This window comes from Schistocerca gregaria, chromosome 1 (genome assembly GCF_023897955.1).
Source record: "Schistocerca gregaria isolate iqSchGreg1 chromosome 1, iqSchGreg1.2, whole genome shotgun sequence".
Classification (NCBI taxonomy): domain Eukaryota; kingdom Metazoa; phylum Arthropoda; class Insecta; order Orthoptera; family Acrididae; genus Schistocerca; species Schistocerca gregaria.
The window spans coordinates 965,914,890-965,937,623 of record NC_064920.1 but is presented as its reverse complement, the minus strand read 5'-3'; the positions used below and the strand labels follow the sequence as shown (position 1 = coordinate 965,937,623).

Below are 22,734 nucleotides of genomic sequence, written 5' to 3'. Positions count from 1 at the left end.
TCCAAGTTGTGTAAGACAACAACGGCCGGTAGAAAGGTGTGCTGAGTTCGAGCTCCCTAAACCGCATCCAGATGACGCCGTATGGCAGAGAATCGCACAGCGGCTGGTCAACATTGCATGCCTTGAGTGGTACATTATAAATTTCAGGTGAAATCGAAATATTTCACGAAAAGCTGCTTTCTCCTGATCTATATAGTGTTTCCCTGGAGGAATCGTCAGTATTCAGGGATATGACATGGGCGACGAATCGGAGCAAAGAAATCTACTAAACATGGGCTCTAAAATGCATACCTTAAGAGCTATGAGCAATTCCCCTTTTCATACTGTGAAAGAAATCCCTTCTACTGCAAGGTCTTTGCTTTCAATATTTTGAGGTTTGGTTCTATGCATCAAAACAAGAAAAATTTCCAGTAAACATAGGTTCTAAGGTCCGTACCTTAAGTGTAAAGAGCACGTGCTCATCTTCGCTAATGTGAAAACATCTCTTCTACAGAAAAAGTGTTCATAGCTCTTAGTGTATGCATTTTATAGGTATGTTACCTTCCCTTTTTTTGCTTCATATGATCTTCCCTGTCGTATACCTGAATACTGACCATTCGTACTTAGTTACCCTGTACACTTAATAATGATAGAATACCGACACATATTTAAACACAGTATATTACATCCTTTCTGAACGAAATTCAAAAATATGAAAATAATCAAAAAGAAAACGTTCAAATGACTTTTGGAAAGATTCTCCTAATATTAAGAAAGCAAATAGATTACAGAAGTACATAAAGTGCATTTGAATGATTTCTCGAAATCTTGTACAGCGGGTACCGCTTCAGAATTTAAAGTTCAATGATTATTTGTTAGGTAGGGAACGGAGACAGGGCAGCGTCATTTGCTGTACGTCAGTTCCAGTATTGTTCAAAGACGCTTCAAATGTTTTTCTAATCTATTTCATTTCTTGCTTCTAGACAAATCATAAGAGTTACAAAAAATCATCCAATCTAAACTTACACAAGAAGTTTGTCTTCCACGACACCGCTTCTTTAAAAGCTCACTGTCAACAAATTTCTCCACCAGTTTCTAAGCTTTCATTGCTTTAACAACAACATACGACAAATTTTAAATAAAGGCAATGTCGGATCTCACTAGAACCATCCAAGGTTCACTTGTAAATTCACTACTGGCCGTTAAAATTGCTACACCACGAAGATGACGTGCTACAGACGCGAAATTTAACCGACAGGGAGAAGATGCTGTGATATGCAAATGATTAGCTTTTCAGAGTATTCACACAAGGTTGGCACCGGTGGGGACACCTACAACGTGCTCACATGAGGAAACTTTCCAACCGATTTCTCATACACGAACGGCAGTTGACCAGCGTTGCCTGGTGAAACGTTGTTGTGATGCCTCGTGTAAGGAGGAAAAATGCGTACCATCACGTTTCCGACTTTGACAAAGGTCGGATTGCAGCCAATCGCGATTGTGGTTTATCGTATCGGGACATTGCTCCTCGCGTAGGTCGAGATCCACTGACTGTTAGCAGAATATGGAATCGGTGGGTTCAGGAGGGTAATACGGAACGCCGTGCTGGATCCCAACGGCCTCGCATCACTTGCAGTCGGGATGATAGGCATCTTATCCGCATGGGTGTAACGGATCGTGCAGCCACGTCTCGATCCCTGAGTCAACAGAAGGGGACGTTTGCAAGACAACAACCATCTGCACGAACAGTTCGACGACGTTTGCAGCAGCATGGACTATCAGCTCGGCGACCATGGCTGCAGTTACCCTTGACGCTGCATCACAGACAGGAGCGCCTGCGATGGTGTGCTCAACGAGGAACCTGGGTGCACGAATCACAAAACGTTATTTTTTCGGATTGGTCTAGGTTCTGTTTACAGCGTAATGATGGTCGCATACGTGTTTGGCGACATCGCGGTGAACGCACATTGGAAGCGTGAATTCGTGATCGTCATACCGGCATATCACCTGGCGTGATGGTATCGGATGCCACTGGTTACACGTCTCGGTCACCTCTTATTCGCATTGACGGCACTCTAAACAGTGGACGTTACATTTCAGATGTGTTACTACCCGTGGCTCTACCCTTCATTCGATCCCTGCGAAACCCGACATTTCAGCAGGATAATGCACGACCGCATGTTGCAGGTCCTGCACAGGCCTTTCTGGATACAGAAAATGTTCGACTGCTTCCCTGGCCAGCACATCCCCCAGATCTCTCATCAGTTGAAATGGTTTGGTCAATGGTGGCCCAGAAACTGGCTCGTCACAAAACGCCAGTCACTACTCTTGATATCGTGTTGAAGCTGCATGGGGAGACGTACCTGTACACGCCGTTATTACGGCCAGAGATGGTTGTTCTGGGTACTGATTTCTCGGGATCTATGCACCCAAATTGCGTGAAAATGTAATCACATTTCAGTTCCAGTACGATGTGTTTGTCCAATGAATACCCGTTTGTCAACTGCATTTCTTCTAGGTGTAGCAATTTTAATGGCGAGTAGTATCTTCAAATGGTTGCTCTCGTGTACAACTGTCCGGGGATTCAGCGTGATGTTGTACTTTTCACGTAAGATACGAAACTGTAGCTGTTTTGTCATTGTTTTATTTGTTCGTAGTTCCGCCGCTGCTGTCGATCCCTAACCAGCTGGAGGCGGCCTATCTGGGGCAGGACGTGTCCCTCGAGTGCCACTCGGAGGCGTACCCCGCCTCCATCAACTACTGGGCCAACGGCCGCGGAGACATGATCCTCTCCGGTACGTACTCTGCCCTGCTGCCGGCTCTAATGCAGTCGCCGCGCTTGTAAACTGCGTAACAGCTACGGGGAAAGACACTCAGAGCTCGGCTGAGGGCACTAAGGCAGCTGGTTTCACTCTGGCACGTCCATTCTTCCAATGCGCATTTCTTTTCCTTGAGTTGGATTGTAAACCGAATCGCACAGAACTTTTAGATTACGCGTGGTTTTTCACGAAAAATTTCCAGTAACAGTTACCAAGCTGTATTAAATCAGACCACTCCGTTTTTACTGGTAGCAAAATATGTGTAATATATCAGTGTAAAATAGATACACTAGTGTGATTAATTTCTCTTGTAGTCGATCTTTTTCGAAACAATGAAATGCACTAGACTATTCCAGGATAAGTTCAACACAGATTTTGCAATTACTCGAATGAAAATTCTCAGAAGCAGTGACGAAAAACTGGAGGACGGGAAGTTGAAAGACTAAAACTGGCTGAATGTTACGTAATATATGATTTATATGAATTTCTTAGTGCTGTAGAAACATCACAGTGAGAATCAGGTTGAAAGGACCACATAAACCGAAAATCAGCCCAAGAAACGTCACCAGATTTGATCTGGAAAATGTAACATATACTAACATACAAGGTTGAAGTTTCAAAGCGATCTGATATTTTAAGTAGCGAGAGATAAAATCGTGAAATGAACAGTAATGAGTCATGGAGCAGAATGAAAGGAGTCATCTTCCTAGCTGCAAGTAATAAGCTGGGAAGAAGCGATTTTATGAATGTGATCCATAATCACTAATTATAAATTCCAGAAGCAGCCCTAATAATGACCACCATATAAAGAAGTACCGGTAAGTACTAATGTATAAAAAATAGCAATGCAACTTGGAGTGATGGAATTTCAACTGAGGTACTAAACTAGAAGGGAGGAGCACTACATACATGTTTGTAGCCCCAGATACAGATAATCTGGAAAACTATGAATACACCACCCGAACGGAAAGAAGTCCCAACATATAAAAAAGCGATAGACTTCGGAAACTGTAGTGGAATGTCACTATTTAACATAGTCTATAAGATTTTATCTTGTTTATTGTTGAACCGATTAAAATAGTAGGTGGAAGCTATATACAGGGTTTACCAAAACTGCTTTCGCAGAAATAGATCCACTACTGACAATATATTTGTAATCAGAACAATAAATGAGAAACTATGGGAATATAAAAGAAAAATACATTACTTATTCATTGACTTTATTGAAGCTTATGACTCCCTGGGATTTGGTTCTTGGATTTTCCGATGAAACGTATAAATCTTTGTAAAATGTGCATGGATGGTAACATAAGAAGTGTTTTGCTAAACGGAATAAAATGTGACCATTCTAAAAATAAAATTGGAGGACGACAGGTAGGTGCTCTGTCCTCTCTTCTTGTTAATGTAGTCTTCGAGTGAGTTGCGAGAAAATCCAAACAAGTACCAGCTGGGATCCTCTAAAGAAATAAAGTTAAGGTTTTAGCGTTGCAGATGATGTAGTGCTTAGTGCAGAAAGTGACATGGAGAACAGACAGTTACTTGTGGAGCTTGTAGAAGAAGCAACCAACTTTGGCCTAAAAGTAGACGCCCAGAAAACAAAGTGTAGAGATGGACAGGACCAACATTTGCATGTAATAATCGGCAACCGTAAATTCGAAAGTGTTGAGCAGTTCCTATATCCAGGTGCAATGATAGACGAACCAAATCAGAGACAAATAGAAGTGAAAAATGCGACTAGAAAGAGATAACACACCCTACAAAATTTCTAGGGTTAAAAATACTAACAAGGGAAACTTAAATGAAGCTACGTAACACTCACCAGACCAGTCCTAGCCTATGGACTAGATATATGGAATTTAGCTAAAAGGGAAGATCACCATTCACCAGCCACAAGCATTTGAAAACAAAGGTTTTATGAATATTTTTGCTCAATAGTATGATAATGAATCGCAAAACTGGAGGAGAAGACAAAATTAGAAATCATTATGCTGTCGTAACAAGAACGATTACGACCACAATAAATTCCAGAAGGCTTCACTGGGCAGGCCATCTGATGAGAATGAAAAGAGTATCAAGTGGTTTCGACAATATCCATGGAGAAGTAATTTGGTAATAGACCAAGGGTAAGACACAGGTGTACAAGGGTAAATGATTTGGGGTTGTTTGCGGGAGTTGACCAGACAGCGAGGTCATCGGTCTCATCGGATCAGGGAAGGACGGGGAAGGAAGTCGGACGTGACCTTTCAAAGGAACCATCTCAGCATTTGCCTGGAGTGATTTAGGATAATCACGGGAAACCTAAAACAGAATGGCCAGACACGGGACTGAACCGTCGTCCTCCCGAAAGCGAGTCCAGTGTGCTAGCCACTGCGCCACCTCGCTAAATGGTAAATGAAATTAAAACAGTATGCAACTGGAAGGTTGTAAATAGGTGACAGGAAACAGCACAAGAGGGAAGCGTTTGGAGGCAACATGTGAGATCGACACGTCAGCTTTGAGTCCCTTATAACAGCTTCCAAAACCACCTTTGTTTACATGCTATGAGGTGAGATCGATGTATCGCTCTGCATTGACACAGTATCAACGCAACTGTTAATTAGGTCTTCTCTTTCCATTTATTTGTCACGACCTTTGCTACATTCGTAATGTATATTTACCTCCCTACTTAGTTGATATACCTATTCCATAACTGACATTGGATCATGTGTCCGGACATAGCAAAATGATTTTCACATGACAAAGAAGAAAGATTTTATCGTTATTCTGGAACAGATTTTATTTATTCACTAATGGGTTCTTCAACTTTTTAAGCTATCGTCAAGTGAAAACTATCACAGCTGAAGGAAAAAAAAATATGCACCTACTGAGCTGAAAGGTGATAAAGAAGTTACAATACACAAAATTGTGAAATTCATCTTGAATATAGATCTGCTCCATTGGACTAATTATTTATCCTATTAAGTAATAAAATGAAGTTCTGGAATTTGACGGTTTTTAATTCGTATTTACAAGTTATAGAAATCTAGCCAGTAAGTAAGATAGTGCACAATATTTTGTCACTATTGATTAGTTGGTATTGACCGGTATGATAAAGGGCTGTGATTTACAGTCATTTCTGACTGTTTCTTTTTTATCGTAGTTGTGTGAGGATCGATGATTTGTTTTTGCCAAACAAAGAGCACTTTTACATATACCTATTTCGTTTCTCGTAACATCTGTATTTAATACATATTTTCTTTCTTAAATGAGTTTTCTGTGTTTTTTATTACCTCTTGCATTATTACTATTACTATTATTATTATTATTATTATTATTATTATTATTACTATATATACAGAAAATCGGTTGGTGAAAAAATTGAAATGTTGGAAAATCAACAGGGAAAACTTTCTTTTCTTCGATTACTATTCTTATTTCACGTGGGAGTAATCATATTGATGAGAAATTAGAAAAAAATGTGACAATCACACTAACATATCTCAAAATCCTGAGAGGAGTTTTCAGATTCATGTGCAAAATAATATAAATTAAAACGAATAGAATGGATCGAGCGAAGAATCGGTGGTAGCAAAAATATTGGAAAATGAAATGACACATTTTCTAGACATTACTGGTCTCATAAAGTTACCTTTATCTATATATACCGAAGCGGTGAGTGATAATTTGTGCCAAAGCCTGGAATCAAACCCGGGTCTTCTGCTTACAAGGCAGGTGCACTGACCACTAAGCCACCTGCGCATAGCGGTTCATACAATTGCACAGACTGCCCTGGTATGGCGCCGTCCTCGATCCAAATTCTCACTGCCACCCCAGTCTACTTTAAATTCTCCCTCACACATGAACAGAATCGCAGAGGCTCTCCATGTTCTGGAATAGCACCTGAGAAAGTAAACGAGAGATCCAGCCTGCAACCCACGTGCAGATACTTATACAAATGAAATGACGAAATTTCAAAGACTTTACTGGTCTCATACAGATACGATTTTATGTACATAGACTGAAGGTGGGAGTGAAAACTTAGACCAAGGATGGAACGTGCCTGGGTCATCTGTGCAGTTGTGCGGACCGCTGTGCGTAAGTGGCTTAGTGGCTAGCGCACCTGCCTAGTAAACAGGAGGACAGATTTCAAAATTTCACTCACCGCTTCGGTCTATACACATAAAAAAGTAACAATTTGTTATTAACTGCCTAGACGTATCTGCTGTAATGCAATGCAGGCATGCAGTGATCAGTAACGACCGCCTCAGTGGATTTTTTCAATAATTTCTTAACATCGTCATAAGTGTTTGGTGTAAATACCAGGTAGCAGTTTGTTGGTGGTTCATTTAACTATAAAAGGTAAAGACAGGTCAGTGACCGGAACTTGCTCTGAAGTGAAATTGCTATCATAGCGATATTATGACTTTCATAACGAAAGAGTAAACAACGATGATCACTGAAAGGTACAGAAACTCTATAGGGCATAGTCTTACGTGCGCTTAAAAATGCCATGACAATAATTCTGTAAATTCCACTGCTTATACCAATTATATGTCCACTACTGAACAACCTGATACAGGGTGGCGCACGAAATGTGTTACCATTTTGTTTTTGAATATAAACTTTATTATCCATACAATCTGAAAGCAACATATACTACAATGAAGAGCCGTACATGGAGATTTGTCCTAATTCAGCACATGCTCAATATGTCCACCATTTCGTTTCCTAACTTCCATCAAACGAACACTGAAGTTAGTGATTACCCTACGGCACATGCCTTCCGTAATTTCACTGCAAGCTTGAAGAATAAGTCTTCTGAGCTCCATTAAATCACGTGGACGTTTCGGGAAATTTTTTTCCTTTAGGTTCCCCCAAAGGAAAAAGTTACATGGATTGAGGTGTGGACTATTGGGGGACAATTTGTCCGTAATTGAAGCTACCTGGAAACCTAAGTGAAACGATCCGCATGTCGAAATGCTCGTGTAAAAACTCCAACACAGTGTTTGCAGTATTTGGCCTTGCTCCATCTTGCAAGAACCACTGCGTGTTGAAGGGCAAGGCAGTAGCAAGAAGCTGTGCAATGAAGCTATTGCGAAGCATGCTCAAAGAACGCTCGCTGTTCACAGTTTCTTCAAAGAAAAAGGGTCCAATAAGTGCGTGACTGGAAATTGCTGCCCACGCTGCAATCCTCGGATGATAATATTGTCGTTCATGATGCACTTGTGGGTTTTCAGTGGCCCAAAAGCGTACATTTTGTTTGTTAACCACACCGTCTAAATGAAGATGCGCCTCGTCTGAAAACCAAACGTTGTTGAAAGTTTCTTCCCTCTCCTCCGCCCACTGAGCAAACAGTAGTCTCTGCTGCTTGTGTTCTTCAGTGAGCTTCTGTGCACATGTCATCTTGTATGGGTACATATGGAGGTCACTTTTATGAATGCGTTGAACGGAGCGTCTGGATATTCCCAGTTGCACTGCTGCCTTTCTACACGATTTCCTGGGACTTCTCTGTACAACAACTCGTACCGCTTCAATATTCGCCGGCGAATAAACAGGCTTAGGCCGAGGTCGCTTCGCTTCCAATACTGTTCCTTCCTGCACAAATTTATCGTACAACCTGTGGATGGTCTTCTTGCAAGGGACCCATCGTGTGTTAAACTGTTGTCGAAAACGCCTCTAAGTCACAACAAGGCTTTTCGTTTCATGAAAAAGTAACACAATTGCCGATCATTGCTGTGACGTCAGTCTTTCGTTGTCAGTCATTGCTGCTTACTAGTCTCAAAGCGGCAGTATCGTGAATTACACGTCATTTCGGAAGTCATTTATTTTTCCAAGCTCTGCTGGTACTGCTGTAGAGATCCCAGCGGAATATCTAATGTGTGTTAAACATTGTGAAAGAAACAATTGGTAACACATTTCGTGCCCCACCTTGTACTTACTGAGGCTCCTGCTTTGGTTACCTCACAAACCATTGTGCACTTAATGTGCTAGGTGTTGAACTGGCCATAGGTGATCGTGGTTCCCTAATTAGTGACGTACTTATTGTTGCATTAGGTGACAAATACGAGGCGGTGACGGTGGACAGCGGCTACCACAAGTATATGCTGCTCAAGATCCGCGCCGTGTCTCCACAGGACTTCGGCGCTTACCGCTGCATCGCCAGCAATTCCCTGGGAGAAGCGGACGGCGTCATCAGACTCGAAGGTAATGCTTTTTGTGCTAAACTACGCTCTGCTACACACAGCACGATGACTGACTCATTTATGTGATTTGTGCATAAGTTCATAGTGTTTCAGAATTTGAGTTCTCTGTCCAACACAGCTCCAAAAATTACTCCTACTTCCAAAACTACTTCCAATAAGAAGCACTTAAGCACAGGCTGGTGATTACAGATTTAAAAAATTGAAGAAGCATTACAGTGCAACCTTACCGTGCCGATCCTTACTTACCCGAGTCTCTGGTTCATTCGGATATTTTGTTTTAGTACACTGTGTAGTATTTATTAGTCAAGATGTAATAAAGGTAATGTCGACAGAAATTAAATTTAAATACAGGCAATCAGCAGACAGTGATTCTGACGCAGTTACATGTTGAAAATGGACTGAACAGCATTGTATTGCCTTTTTGTGATTGTAAAGTGACACTAAGAAAAGTCACTGGTGCCCATGCGTAGGGTAGGTAAAGCGGAATTGTTGAAAAACACTGCTGTGAATTAGAAGTTGGAACTTCAATGGTGTCATATTATCTGGAAGAAACTGAAAAGTTCTGTTTCAAATTGACAATGGTCACTTTACAGAGTCGCGGGACAACCTAAAAATCAAAGAATGAATCTCTCTATGACCCATTTTTCTTGTGGTTTATTGCAATGAGTGAATGTGATATCCAAATTTAAGGTCTCACATTACAAGAACAAGGTATAAGTTTAAACAAGAACTTCTCAGTCATCCATAGTTGTTTTCAAAGATGATAAGATTGTTGTGGATTGTGTTAGCTGTCAGTGACTACTGAAAGTCTTTTCATTTGCTACGATAGCTGCTGAATACTTCAAAAAGGAGTTCGAAATCCTCATTTCTTTTCTCAAGGTGACTCTCGTTCTAGTTTATAACACCAATAAGATGGTCTTTTCTATCGTATGCTATCCGGTAAGACATTAGTTTTCAGATTAGATGATACAGCAGGCTGGGAAAGAATGACAGAATTGCAATCTCTCTTCTGTTAACAGAAAAATAAAAGCTAATGCTCTGAGTCGAGTGTATCGGTCCTTCTTGTCAGGTTCTTGTGTCACAAAAGAGTGTGGGGATGGGTAGCGTTAGCGATCTAAATTATTTTGATCAGTAAGTGCCTAAATACTTAGCTGGTAACCATAACGAAACAACATTTACTTATATAAGAGATGGAAAACCCGTTGAGATATTAACGTTACTGTAAAATTCACGCTTCCCGTTAGTAAAGGCCATCCCCCGTGAATGCTTTTCAAAATAAGCCAAACAAATTATTATAATGTCCAAAAATAATTATGAAGATAAGCAAAACCACTCACGACTTCCGGAATATGTAAGTCTTCAGGCTATCCTTGTCGTTGCCATTGATGATAAAATCATCTGAGTCGTAATGTCGTGCGATATTCCCTTCAGACATCTTCATTGTTGCACTTTCGATCCTTATGCTGGAATGTTCTTCTGGATTCCAGCGGTATTCCAGGATGTCTGAACACTGTCGAAAGACGGTGTCGCGTTCGCTTATGAAAAGCTATTGTCCTGCTTCTCTTACAAGTGAAGGACATAGTCTTTCGATTGTATGTAGACATATAGGAACACCCGTGAAATCCAGAAGAACATCGTAACACAGGGGTCCAAACGTCGAACCGTGGTACAGTAACTGAGAGAAATACACAATTACACGAACATAAATGACACTTTTAGTAAGAGACAATAATTCCGCTGGCAAGAGGCTGGAGCACGTAATGCACCCGCGAACATTGTCGAACGTGGTCGTTTTGTTGGTCCAGGTGTAATGGTTTGGGGAGGCATAATGTTGCATGGGGGTACTAAGTCTTTGAACACGGAGCAGCTCCCGATCAACGTCATTGCGACACTATAGTCCTTCCCTAGATGCATTGTTCTGAGATGCTTTCGCACTTATTTTTATGGATAACAATGCATGATCACGTCGAAACGTGAAGGTGAAGGAGCTCTTGGAACTATAACACGTTTCGCAGAAGAACTGTCCTGCTCGATTTCCTGACTTAAAACCCGCCGAGAAAACCTGGGCTGCTTTGGGAAGACATATTGCAGAAGGCCTCACGCCCCAATTACCACCCAGCAGATATTAACCGTGCTGGTGGAGGTATGCAACGCTCTGCCACAAGACTACCTCCCCAGCTCTCTGGTCAACATGGAAGCACGTTGCAGAGCATGTATGGTCGTCCGTGGTGATCACACAGGCTATTACGAACCTTTTCCCGCCATTTGTAATGTCTAGGGACTGTAGTGGTTTCAGCTAATTATTGCCTTTGAATAAAAGTGTAATTTCTGTTTGACCCATTGCGTATTTCTTTCAGTTACATTCTGTACAATACTGTTGTAGGTCTTTCTATGTATGGTCCAAATTTCACAACATGTTAGTTGGTCGTGACACATCATGCGCAAGTTACTTTCGACTTTAAGTTTGGAACACCAGTGTCCATATATGCTCAAGCGCATCCACAAGAGACACAGAAAAACGCATGTAAAGGCAAACAAACATAAACAGATAAAACGCCTGGTTAAATCCACAGGACAGAACAGGTAGTTGGAATTGTGGAAAGGGGCCGAAAGTGAGCGGCTGTCAGTTATACTCGAACACATATAACTTTATTTAGTTGCACAAACATCACAGAGCAAATTTCCGACCTTAACTATGGACTGAATATGTCACACTGTCTTATGGCTTAAGGGCATAACATCTTTAATTTTTAAAACGGCTGAAGGCCCATGATTTAAAAACACAACTGCAATAAACTTTCAAAAGGCAGAAGGCTCAAAGCTTTATAAAAAAATATTTTAAATGAGGTTGAAGGCCCAAAGAATGCAAGACTTTACAAGTAAGGAACTTTCAATTTCAAAACGGCTCAAGGCCCACTATTTAAAACCCAACAAAAAGCATACAAATTCAAACTATCGGCTATAAGCCAATAAAATACACAATCAAACACCAATAAGGAAAGGCAGTACAGGCAGCGGGGCTCAGAAGTTTCCGGGGGTCGGTCTGCACTTGAAACAGTAACGTAAGCTTCGGGAAGACAGGTAGTCGGCCCAACTACAGCCGATCCGCCGGCAACCCAACCAAGAGACAGTCAACGGACCCACCGACAAGATGACTTGCTTTCCACTCGACCAATACACAAGGAACTCCAATGTCAAAACGTAAAAAGTATGCATGTCAAAACTACATTCAAGTGTTGGACAGCGACAACACGGTGAGTGAAGGACACTGCCTGAATGTTATGCCAGGGGCCTGGGCAGGTAACCGGAACGCTAACGGCCACAAGGCAAAAACTTCCGCTGGTGCACTTGGACTTCAAATAACCATAATGCAGTTTAACTCCACCGTATCGTGGCCAAACTTTCGCCTTCTCGAACACTCGCTGTTGCTCACGGAAATACCCCCAACAGCCAACCATAAAAACCAATGGCACAATGCGAACAGACTGGCTTCGGTAATTAAATCACCACTCAGCTTCGATGTCCTGGGTCGGTGAGCCACGAACCTCGTAGCAATCGGAACAGCTCCCACACACTCCGACACTGCGTAGAGACCGCTAGCGGGCCCGGCCCACTGCACCGCGCGGAGGCTTCCTGGCTGCTCCACACCAACCGACCGACCGCCGCACACCGGCACGGAGACAGCACTAAAATACTGGAGCAGTCGACATCACAAGCTACACACAATTTCACAAACACTAGGACGAAGAACTCAACCAGTGCCAAAAGCGGTGACCGAGTAACGACACGGCCGAACCACGAGTTGAGGCACACACCGCCAACCCATAAGCGACTGCCGAGCAAATACAAGCCTTCCGTTAAGACGACCAACCGACGATCAACTAAGGCCTTCCCCAGTTCAAGTCATGTGTGCCGGCAATGGTCAGGCGAGTCATGGCTATACAAGCCTCACTACTGCTGCAACCCGACCAACTTCTGCCGCGTCCCAACTCTACGAATGACAGCTCCGAACTGCACTACAGGCGCATTACAACTTTCTTGCTTATACGAACTCTCTGCCAACACACGACAGCCGGGATGTAGTAGCAGTCAGCAAAGATTATGCGCCAGGGCTTATATCGATAAGTGCCGGTACTGCTACTCACGTCCGCAGCTCGTGGTCGTGCGGTAGAATTCTCGGTTCCCGCGTCCGGGTTCCCGGGTTCGATTCCCGGCGGGGTCAGGGATTTTCTCTGCCTCGTGATGGCTGGGTGTTGTGTGATGTCCGTAGGTTAGTTAGGTTTAAGTAGTTCTAAGTTCTAGGGGACTGATGACCATAGATGTAAAGTCCCATAGTGCTCAGAGCCATTTGAACTATTTTTTGAACTGCTGCTCACTGGCAGGCAAGGTGGCAACTCCAGTAATGGAAAGTAACATAACGAGGTGGTAGCACAGTAAAAACAGGACATCAAATGAGATATGACACGAACACGAACCACTCACGGCTCAATGGAGGTTATGTTGGCAAACAGTAGCTGAAAGGAAAAAAATACGGCAAATAAATGCAACACGAATTTTGAATCTAGTTTTCAGGAGAGTGCATTTATCCAAAGAAAAACTTATTTGATAAAGTCAGTACACATTTCATTGGAAATTTCTTCTGGTAAACCTTCCGGGATGTAAGGTCGCGGTCCATGAAACTCTTCAGCTCCTAACGTTTCGACCAGAGCTGCGCTGGATATCTTCAGAGGGGTGTTCTCTTCCGGTATGTCTTGTCAGCAAGAGTCACCGGAGGAGAAACACCCCTCTGAAGATGTCCAGCGCAGCTCTGGACGAAACGTTAGGAGCTGAAGAGTTTCATGGACCACGACCTTACATCCCGGAAAGTTTACCAGAAGATATGTCATCCGATCGTGAAAGCCTTCATACTATGATCATTGGAAATTACTTGGTCAGAGTATTTCTGGCGTGAGAGCTTTACAGCAATGCAAAATTTTTAAATTTTTCTCTGTGCATGATGGTTCACGTCGAACCATATCGTCAGCAGTTAAATGGTGGCGGCGAGAGAACTGAAGGGTAGAGTCGTTATATCACTTCATAATTTTGAAAGGAAAAGACGGTCTTGAAAAGTAGTTAAACATTTCGTGTAACCGATGCATTCTGATAATGATTTATAAATTTTCTATGCCCTCGTAAAATTACTCCCTGTGCTTAACGGGTGGAGTCATTCCAGACGTGGAAAGTGTCCTTCCGAATGCCACGAAGAGCACAGAGTGCAGCCAATTGCAGGTGGTGGCTCATGTCGGTTCCAGTGAGTGTGTCACTTTGGATCGGAAGAGAGTGTCTCTGGCTTCTAGCGGCTGACAGTTGTTGCAAAGGATGCCAGTCTTGCATGCGACATGAATGCAGAGCTCACTATTGGCAGCATAGTCGGCAGGACCGATTGCGGACCTTTGGTACAGAGCCAAGTGAAGCTTCTGAATCAGAGGCTCAGATCGTTTTGCGACCGTGTGGGATGCAGGTTCCATGACTTCGGCCATTGAGTGGTGGGGTTTCGGGTTCCGCTGAATAGTTCGGGAGTCCACTACATACAGGAGGCGGCTACACGGTTAGCAGGGGCTGTGTGGCATGGACTGAGTGGTTTTCAGATTAGAGGGCCTCGGCGAAGTACGGAAAGAACTTCAGTATCAAATGGTGTACGTCGGACATAAGAAGACGTAGGCACAGGAACCGTCGTTATAGCAGTTGTAAACTGTCGTAGCTATGTTGGGAAAGTACCAGAGCTCCAAGTGCCAACAGAAAGCAGTGATGCTCAAATCGTTATAGGCATTGAAAGCTGGCTAAAGCCGAATTGCGAAGAACCTAGCGGTGTTCCGAAAGGATAAGCTAAACGCAGTTGGCGGTATCGTGTTTTTTTTCTTGTTAGAATTAGTGTATCTTGTAACGAGATTGAAGAAGATAATTCCTGTAAGTTAGTATGGACAGATATCATTTTTGGCAACCAGAATAAAATAATAATTGGATCCGTTTACCGATCCCCCAACTCAGACAACTGCTGAAAGGTTTTAAGGAAAATTGAGTTTAATTTCAAACACGTACGCGACTCATACAATTATAGTTAGTGGTGTCTATAATTTGCCCTCGATGTGTTGGCGAAAACACATGTTTTAATCCGGAGGTACGCATAGAAAATCATCCGAAATTGTGATAAACGCGTTCTAGGAAAATTATTTCGAGCAATGAGTTCACAAACCCACACGAATAGTAAAGGGCTGTGAAAAACACTTGACCTCTAAGCAACATATACTCGTGAGCTTATAACAAGTATCAATATAGATAAACGGATTAGGGACACATAGGGTTATCCTAGTGAGATTGAATATTGTAACCTCCAAATCTTCCAAAAAATAAACGAAAAATATAACTATTCAAAAAAGCAGATAAAAATTCACTTGACGCGTTTATGAGAGATAACCTCCATTCCTTCCAAATTAACAATGTAAGTGCATACCAGATGTGGCAAGAAATAGTATCAGCAGTAATTGAGAGATTTATACAAAATAAATTAACAAACTACGGAGCTGATCCTCCCTTGGTACACAAAACGGATCACAAAACTTTTGCAGAAATTGTGGAAAAAGCATGCCAAATTTAAACGAACGCAGAATCTACAAGGTTGATGATCTTTTACAGAAGCCCGAAATTTAGCGCCGACGTCAAAGCGAGATAATTATAATACTTTCCACAACGAAACTTGATCTCGAAACCTGGCACAAAATCGAAAGAGATTCTGGTCGTTTGTAAAGTATATTAGCGGCAAGACCAATCGATGACTTCTCTGCGAGATAGCAATGGAAATACTATGGACGACAGTGTTCTGAAAACAGAGTTACTAAACACAGACTTTCGAACAGAATTTCTAAACACAGCCTTTCGAACAGAGTTACTAAACAGATCCTTTCGAAATTCCTCCGCCAAAGAAGACGAAGTAAATATCCCAGAATTCGAATCAAGTACACCTGCCAACTTGAGTAATTCTGAAGTAGATAACCACGGAGTACTGAAGCAACTTAAATCACTTAATAAAAGCAAGTGTTCTGGTACAGATTGTATATCAGTTAGGTTCCTTTGAGAGTGTGCTCATGCAATAGCAATCATATACAACCGCTTGCTCGACGAAAGAACCTTCCTCAAAGACTGGAAAGTTGCACGGTTCACACCAATATTCAAGAAAGGTATTAGGCGTAATCCACTAAATTACAGGCCCATATAAATTAACGTGGATATGCAGCAGGATTTTGGAATATATATTGTGTTCGATCATTACGGATTACCTCGAAGAGAACAGTCTGTTGACACACGGTCAACACGAATTTAGGTAACATCCAACTGGTGGAACACAACTAACTCTTTACCGACACTAAATGTTAGGCGCTATTGACTTGGGATTCCAATTTGTTCCTGTATTTCTAAATCTGAAAATGGCTTTTGACACTGTACCAAATAAGCGGCATGTAGTGAAATTGCGTGCTTATGGAATATCGTCTCAGTTATGTGACTGGATTCGTGATTTCCTGCAAGAGAGGTCACAGTTCGTAGTAACTGACGGAAGGTCATTGAGTAAAACACGAATCTGGAGTTTCCCAAGGTAGTATTATAGGCCCTCTGCTGTTACTTATCCATATAAACGATTTATGAGACAATCTGAGCAGCCGTCTTAGATCGTTCGCATAAGTTGGCTGTCGTTTATCGTTTAGTAAACTCATCAGAAGATCAAAACAAATTGCAAAACGACTTAGAAAATTGACAATTGACCCTAAACAACGAAAAGTTTGAGGTAATCCAAATGCATACTAAAAGGAATCCGTTAAACTTCGTTTACACGATAAATCAGTCTAATCTAAGGGCTGTATATTCAACTATCTACTGAAGAATTACAATTACGAACAATTTAAATTGGAAAGAACACATAGAAAATGTTAGGAATTACTTTTACGAACAATTTAAATTGGAAAGAACAGATAGGAAATGTTGGGAAGGCAAGCGAAAAGCCGTGCTTTATTGGCAGAACACTTAGAATTGTAACAGATCTACGAAAGAGACTGCCTCCACTACGCTTGTCAGTCCTCTTTTGGAGTAGTGCTGCACAGTGTGGGATCCTTACCAGATAGTATTAACACAGCATATCGAGAAAGTCAAAGAAGAGCTTTACGTTTTGAATTACCGTGAAACAGGGAGAAAGTGTCGCGGACATTATACAGGATTTGGGATGGACACCATTAAAACACAGGCGTTTTTCGTTGCTGCGGAATTTCGTACGAAACGTCAGTTACCAGTTTCCTCCTCCGAGTGCGAAAATCTTTTGTTGGCACCGACCGACATAGGGAGAAACTATCATCATAATAAAATAAGGGAAATCAGAGCTCGCACGCAAGAATATAGATGTTCGTTTTTTCCGCGCCCTGTTCGAGAGCGAAATAATAGAGAATTGTTGATAATGTGGGTCTATGAGCCCTCTGCCAATCACTTAAGTGAGATTTGCAGAGTATCTATGTATACAGGGTGATTCAGAAATGCATGTAAATATTTTAAGGGTGTATTTGTGAGGTAAATATAAGACAAAAATGTTCTATAAATGTTTTTCCATAAACGTTTAATTCCAGAGTTATCGTTAAAACACGAAAGTCATGTCCGTATCAAAACGACGTCAGTGCAAGCAGCAGGATGCCATATTCTGGTACGTAATGCACATACGTATCTCCCAACAGTTGATTCGAAACTGCATGAATAGTGTTTGTTTGTGTTTGCAATTGCTGTTTACTCCTACTGTACAGAAGATGGCGCTGATGTTGTTGGTAACGGACACGTACTTCCTGTCGTTCATTCATCGTCGGAAGGCTACAGGTTTCGTGCACATGATGTACTCAAACAGTGAGTATGCTGATATGCACCTTTTGTATGGTGCAGCAGATGGAAACGCACTTGCAGCAAGACGAAGGTACAGTGAGCTGTTTCCAAGACGACGGTTACCAAGTCATCAGACGTTTGTATCTGTGGACAGACGTATGCGGGAGTATGGCATTCGTCCTGGGCCACATTCAGGTTGACCACTTGAGCATGCAGTGAACGTCGAGGAACATATTTTGGACCTGGTAGACCAAGATCCAGCCATCAGTACGAGACCAATTAGTGCAGCTGTACGACTTCCACAATCTACTGTATGGCGGCTGCTTCGGAGACAACAGTTGCATCCATTTCACCTGCACAAAGTGCACGAATTGACACCTGCAGACTATCCTCGCCGTCAGCAATTCTGCCAGTGGTTACAAGAGCGTCATTTGAATGATCCAATGTTCATTCGGCGGATATTATTCACAAATGAGGCCATGTTTACTCGTGCGGGTGTAATCAATTCGCATAATACGTATGCACCAGTGGGCTGTCGAGAATCCAGGCGCGAGAATTGTGCGTGGATATCAACATCAATTCTCCATAAACATTTGGTGTGGTATTGTGGGGAATGACTTACTCGGACCTCATGTTCTACCTCCAAGGCTGACTGGGCACGCTTACCGCGAATTTTTGGAGGGGGAATTGCCTGGATTGTTACAGGATGTCCCTCTTGCAACACGAGCCACCTTGTGGTTTATGCACGATGGTGCTCCTGCCCATTACAGCCGCAACGTAAGGGCGTACCTCAATGATGCGTATCCACATCGATGGATAGGTCGCGGAGGACCAATTGCTTGGCCAGCCAGATCACCTGACCTGAACCCTTTAGACTTTTATTTATGGGGTCGACTAAAGACATTGGTGTATTCTTCTGCAGTACCGAACAGAGAAGTGCTACAACAAAGAATTGAAGGTGGTTGTGAAATTATTCGTGGAGAGTTGAACGGACTGTGTAATGTGCAGAGATCATTGCGGCGACGAGCACTGGTCTGTCTGCAAGTTCAGGGACAGCATTTTTAACATGCATTGCATTAAGATTTGTGCAAATACAGTACGGTACAGTCTGTAAATTCTTCACGTATTTTCCTTAGTTATTTTGCATTGATTTAGTTCAATCAACAGGAACTAAAGTAATACAGTATTCGCGAGGAATTGTTTCAGTTTGTTACGTCACGTTTATTTACCAGTTTTCGTTTTTAGTCCAAATGCACTGTAAGTAAACTGTGAACTCTGGGAAGTAAATACTTTACGTTGTATTGAATGTATTATCATGTTTTGTTCATAACTCTGTAATAAGCCAAGTATAGCAAAAATTGTATAGAACATTTTTGTCTTATATTTACCTCACAAATACACTCTTAAAATATTTACATGCATTTTTGAATCACCCTGTATATAGATGTAGATGTGGATGTGGATGTACTTCAGCGAGCACGTAATACCTCCGTAGAAACAGATACCGTAGCTCGAGAACTCACTAAAAAGTTACTGCGTTACAGCAAACTGTCTGTAAATCTCTGATCATCTTTGACCGTAGCTGCATGTGTTCCCAGTTATCCAATGAGTATTATTCTGAGAAAACATTCCAGTTTGCTTTTTGTGTAATCCTATAGTCAAACAGAGTAGACTAGAAGGCAAACCACTAACATCCAAACCCCGATTAATTAAAAAATCTAACTCCCATGCACACTGTTGGCCACCCAAGATGCACCACCCTGAAGGAAGCATCCGGACCAGGAAAATTTGCAGCATGCATTTGTGACGACGACAGATGCACACGATTAGCATTTCGACGCAGGTGTACATCACGGACCCCCGTAGTGCTACCTGCAAAACGCTTTATAAAAGGGGAACAGACCACCGTGTTGTGTACCGGAATTGTTCTTTCTTGCGGTTGTTTTGCATAAGCAGCTTTAGTAACGCTTGTAGAGGACAGTGAGCGTCTTTCGAGCTCGTTTAGGAGTTCGACCGAGGAAGAATTGTTTCCTATAAGGATCGCGGATTACCCTTCAGAGAAATCGGTGATTGTATCGGATGGAATCAAGTAACTCTAATCGCTGAATGCAGAAGGGAGCGACGGACCGACGCCAGCGACTGAAACAACCTCGTTACACCACTACACGCGATGACAGGCATATTTTGCTCATGAGAGTGACAGATCGCTCTACCTCATCACGAAGCGGGTCATAAAAAATTCGGCCTGATGCGCAACAACAAGTATCCGCACGGTGTCGGCGTCGTTTGCAGCAGAGCGGACTGTCCGCAAGTCGTCCATTGCTGCTTTTATCACTGAGTCTACGTCACAGGTGTTTGCACCGGCAATGGTGCGATGAACGAAAAACGTAGAGAATTGAATGGAACGGAATTGTTTTTACCAATGAATCCGATTCTGCCTGCACCACCACGATGGTCGGAATAGAGTCTGGAGACACTGTGGTGAGAGACTATTGAACTGTTGGCTCATGCATCTCCGTATTGGTGCTGTAACCAGTATTATGGTTTGGGCTGGTATTGGATTCTACTCCCGCACGCCCTACTACGCAATGCCGGTACTCTTAACCATCCAGCGTTATACCTCTAAGGTGTTGGAACTGTTGTCCTCGCATACTTTCGGAGGTTGCTGACGGCCGCATTACAATAGGATAACACGTGACCACACGTGGCAAACAGCGTTTGAAACTTCGTCACTCATCAGATTGCATTCTTGTCTTGGCCTCCCTAATCCTATTGAAAACAACTGGATGATAATGGAGGAACGGCTGGCCCGGGATACACTACCCGAAACTAGGTCTCTGAACCGTTTGACCATTCGGTATTACAGATAATAGTTATAAGAACACATTAATGTACAGCCAGATGACTTAGTGTTATCTTGAATAACGATTAAAGAATTAGAAGCGATGGAGAAACGTTGCACGAGTGGAAAAAGAGAAGGATTTGAAATATTACGTAGTTCTAGCTGTCACGTAAACGGTATGCATTATACTTGCTGATGCCTCTGCATATCTAATGTTAATGTTTTGTTTTTCTTATGTTTAAGAAATACCGGTACCCACAACCAGGTCAACGACGACAGTAGGATATATTACGCTAGCAACAGAAGTTAGGAGGAAAGGTAAGTAAAACCACCTACTTATCTTCAAACCTCATATGGGTATGTGCTGAAATTAATTTGTTGGCATATCGGCTTACGATTTCCTAGTTATATGACTATTTTTTGAGTAAATGTCACGCAAAAATTCGAAGGTCCGGCGTTAGATTCCCACTCGGACCTGGTAAGTTTACGGTCACATAAGATTTGAATCTGACTGTTTCTTTGTAACTAAGTCATAGTTGCTAACAGTTTCTACATGGTATCATTCTGCTTGTAACAATTTTTGTATGTTTTCTGTTCTATAGTACAGATTTAGACTTAGACCATTTTAGGGTATCTAAATACACTATGTGATCAAAAGTATCCGGACACCCTTAAAAACGTGTTTCATATCATGTGCACTGTGCTGCCTCATATTGTCAAGTATTTCATATCATCTACTTCAGTAGTCATTATACATCGTAAGAGAGCAGAATGGGGCGTTCCGCGGAACTCACGGACTTCGATCGTGGTCAGATGAGTGGGTGTCACTTGTGTCATACGTCTGATTGCGAGAGTTTCACACTCCTAAACATCCCTAGGTCCACTCTTTCGGATGTGATAGTGAAGTAGAAACGTGACAGAGACCTCCGACAGTTGAAGCGGATCGTAATGTGTAATAGACAGACATCTGTGTAGACTATCCAGACTATCACACAGGAATTCCAGACTGCATCGGGATCCATTGTAAGTAGTATGGCAGCTAGGTGGGAGGTGAGAAAACTTGCATTTTATGGTCGAGCAGTTCCTCATAAGCCACACATCACGCCGGTAAATGCCAAACGACGCCTCGCTTGGTGTTAAGGAGCGTAAACAATGAACGATTGAACAGTGGAACAACGTTGTGTGGAGTGTTGAATCATGGTACACAATGTGGCGATCCGATGGCAGGGTGTGGGTATGGCTAATGGCGGGCGAGCGTCATCTGCCAGCGTGTGTAGTGCCTACAGTAAAATTCGGAGGGGGTTGTGTTAGGGGGCGGTCGTGGTTTGCTCGGAGGGGGCTTGCACCCCTTGCGTGACACTATCACAGCACATGCCTACATTGTTGTTTTAAGCACCTTCTTGCTTCCCACTGTTGAAGAGCAATTCGGGGGTGACGATTGCATCTTTCAACACGATCGAGCACCTGAGGGGAAGTGGTTACACGATAATAACATCCCTGTAATGTAGTGGCCTGCACAGAGTCCTGATCTGAATCCTATAGAACAGTATTGGTATGTTTTGGAACGCTTATATGTTTGTAATTTTAACCTCGTGACGTCCCGCTATCCTAGTGACTTAGTTGTACACTTTTAATTACACATATCACATCATATCTGCCTATATAAGAACAAGGCGGTCTTTATATACATCATGTACAGCTGACCAACAAAGGAACCATCGCTTTGATTGATTATGAAACTGTCAATTAATGTACACACATCAAACACGTTTTGCGTCACCTCGGTTCCGAAAGTTCCGGAATCTGCACAGAAAATTGGAATATAGATCAACATAAACACCATTTCCGCTATTTCTATTGCTCATGAAATCCACACATTGCATGTTGTACCACCATAAAGAGGTGGCGGTCCAGGTTGCTGTACACGCCGTTACCTCTAATACCCAGTAGCACGTCCTCTTGCATATATGCATGCCAGTATTCGGCGTGGCATACTATCCACAAGTTCATCAAGGCACTGTTGGTC

General features: G+C 42.4%; 1 protein-coding gene across 1 annotated transcript in view; it reads left to right on the top strand.

Annotated features, from left to right (window-relative positions):
• LOC126310439 (lachesin-like) overlaps positions 1-22,734 on the top strand; it is a 1,054,486-nt gene that overhangs the window by 995,494 nt on the left and 36,258 nt on the right. The window contains exons 8-10 of the mRNA XM_049992112.1: positions 2,637-2,774; positions 8,832-8,981; positions 20,952-21,026. Of these exons, the coding sequence (XP_049848069.1) occupies positions 2,637-2,774; positions 8,832-8,981; positions 20,952-21,026 (363 nt within the window). The remainder of the gene's footprint in view (positions 1-2,636; positions 2,775-8,831; positions 8,982-20,951; positions 21,027-22,734) is intronic.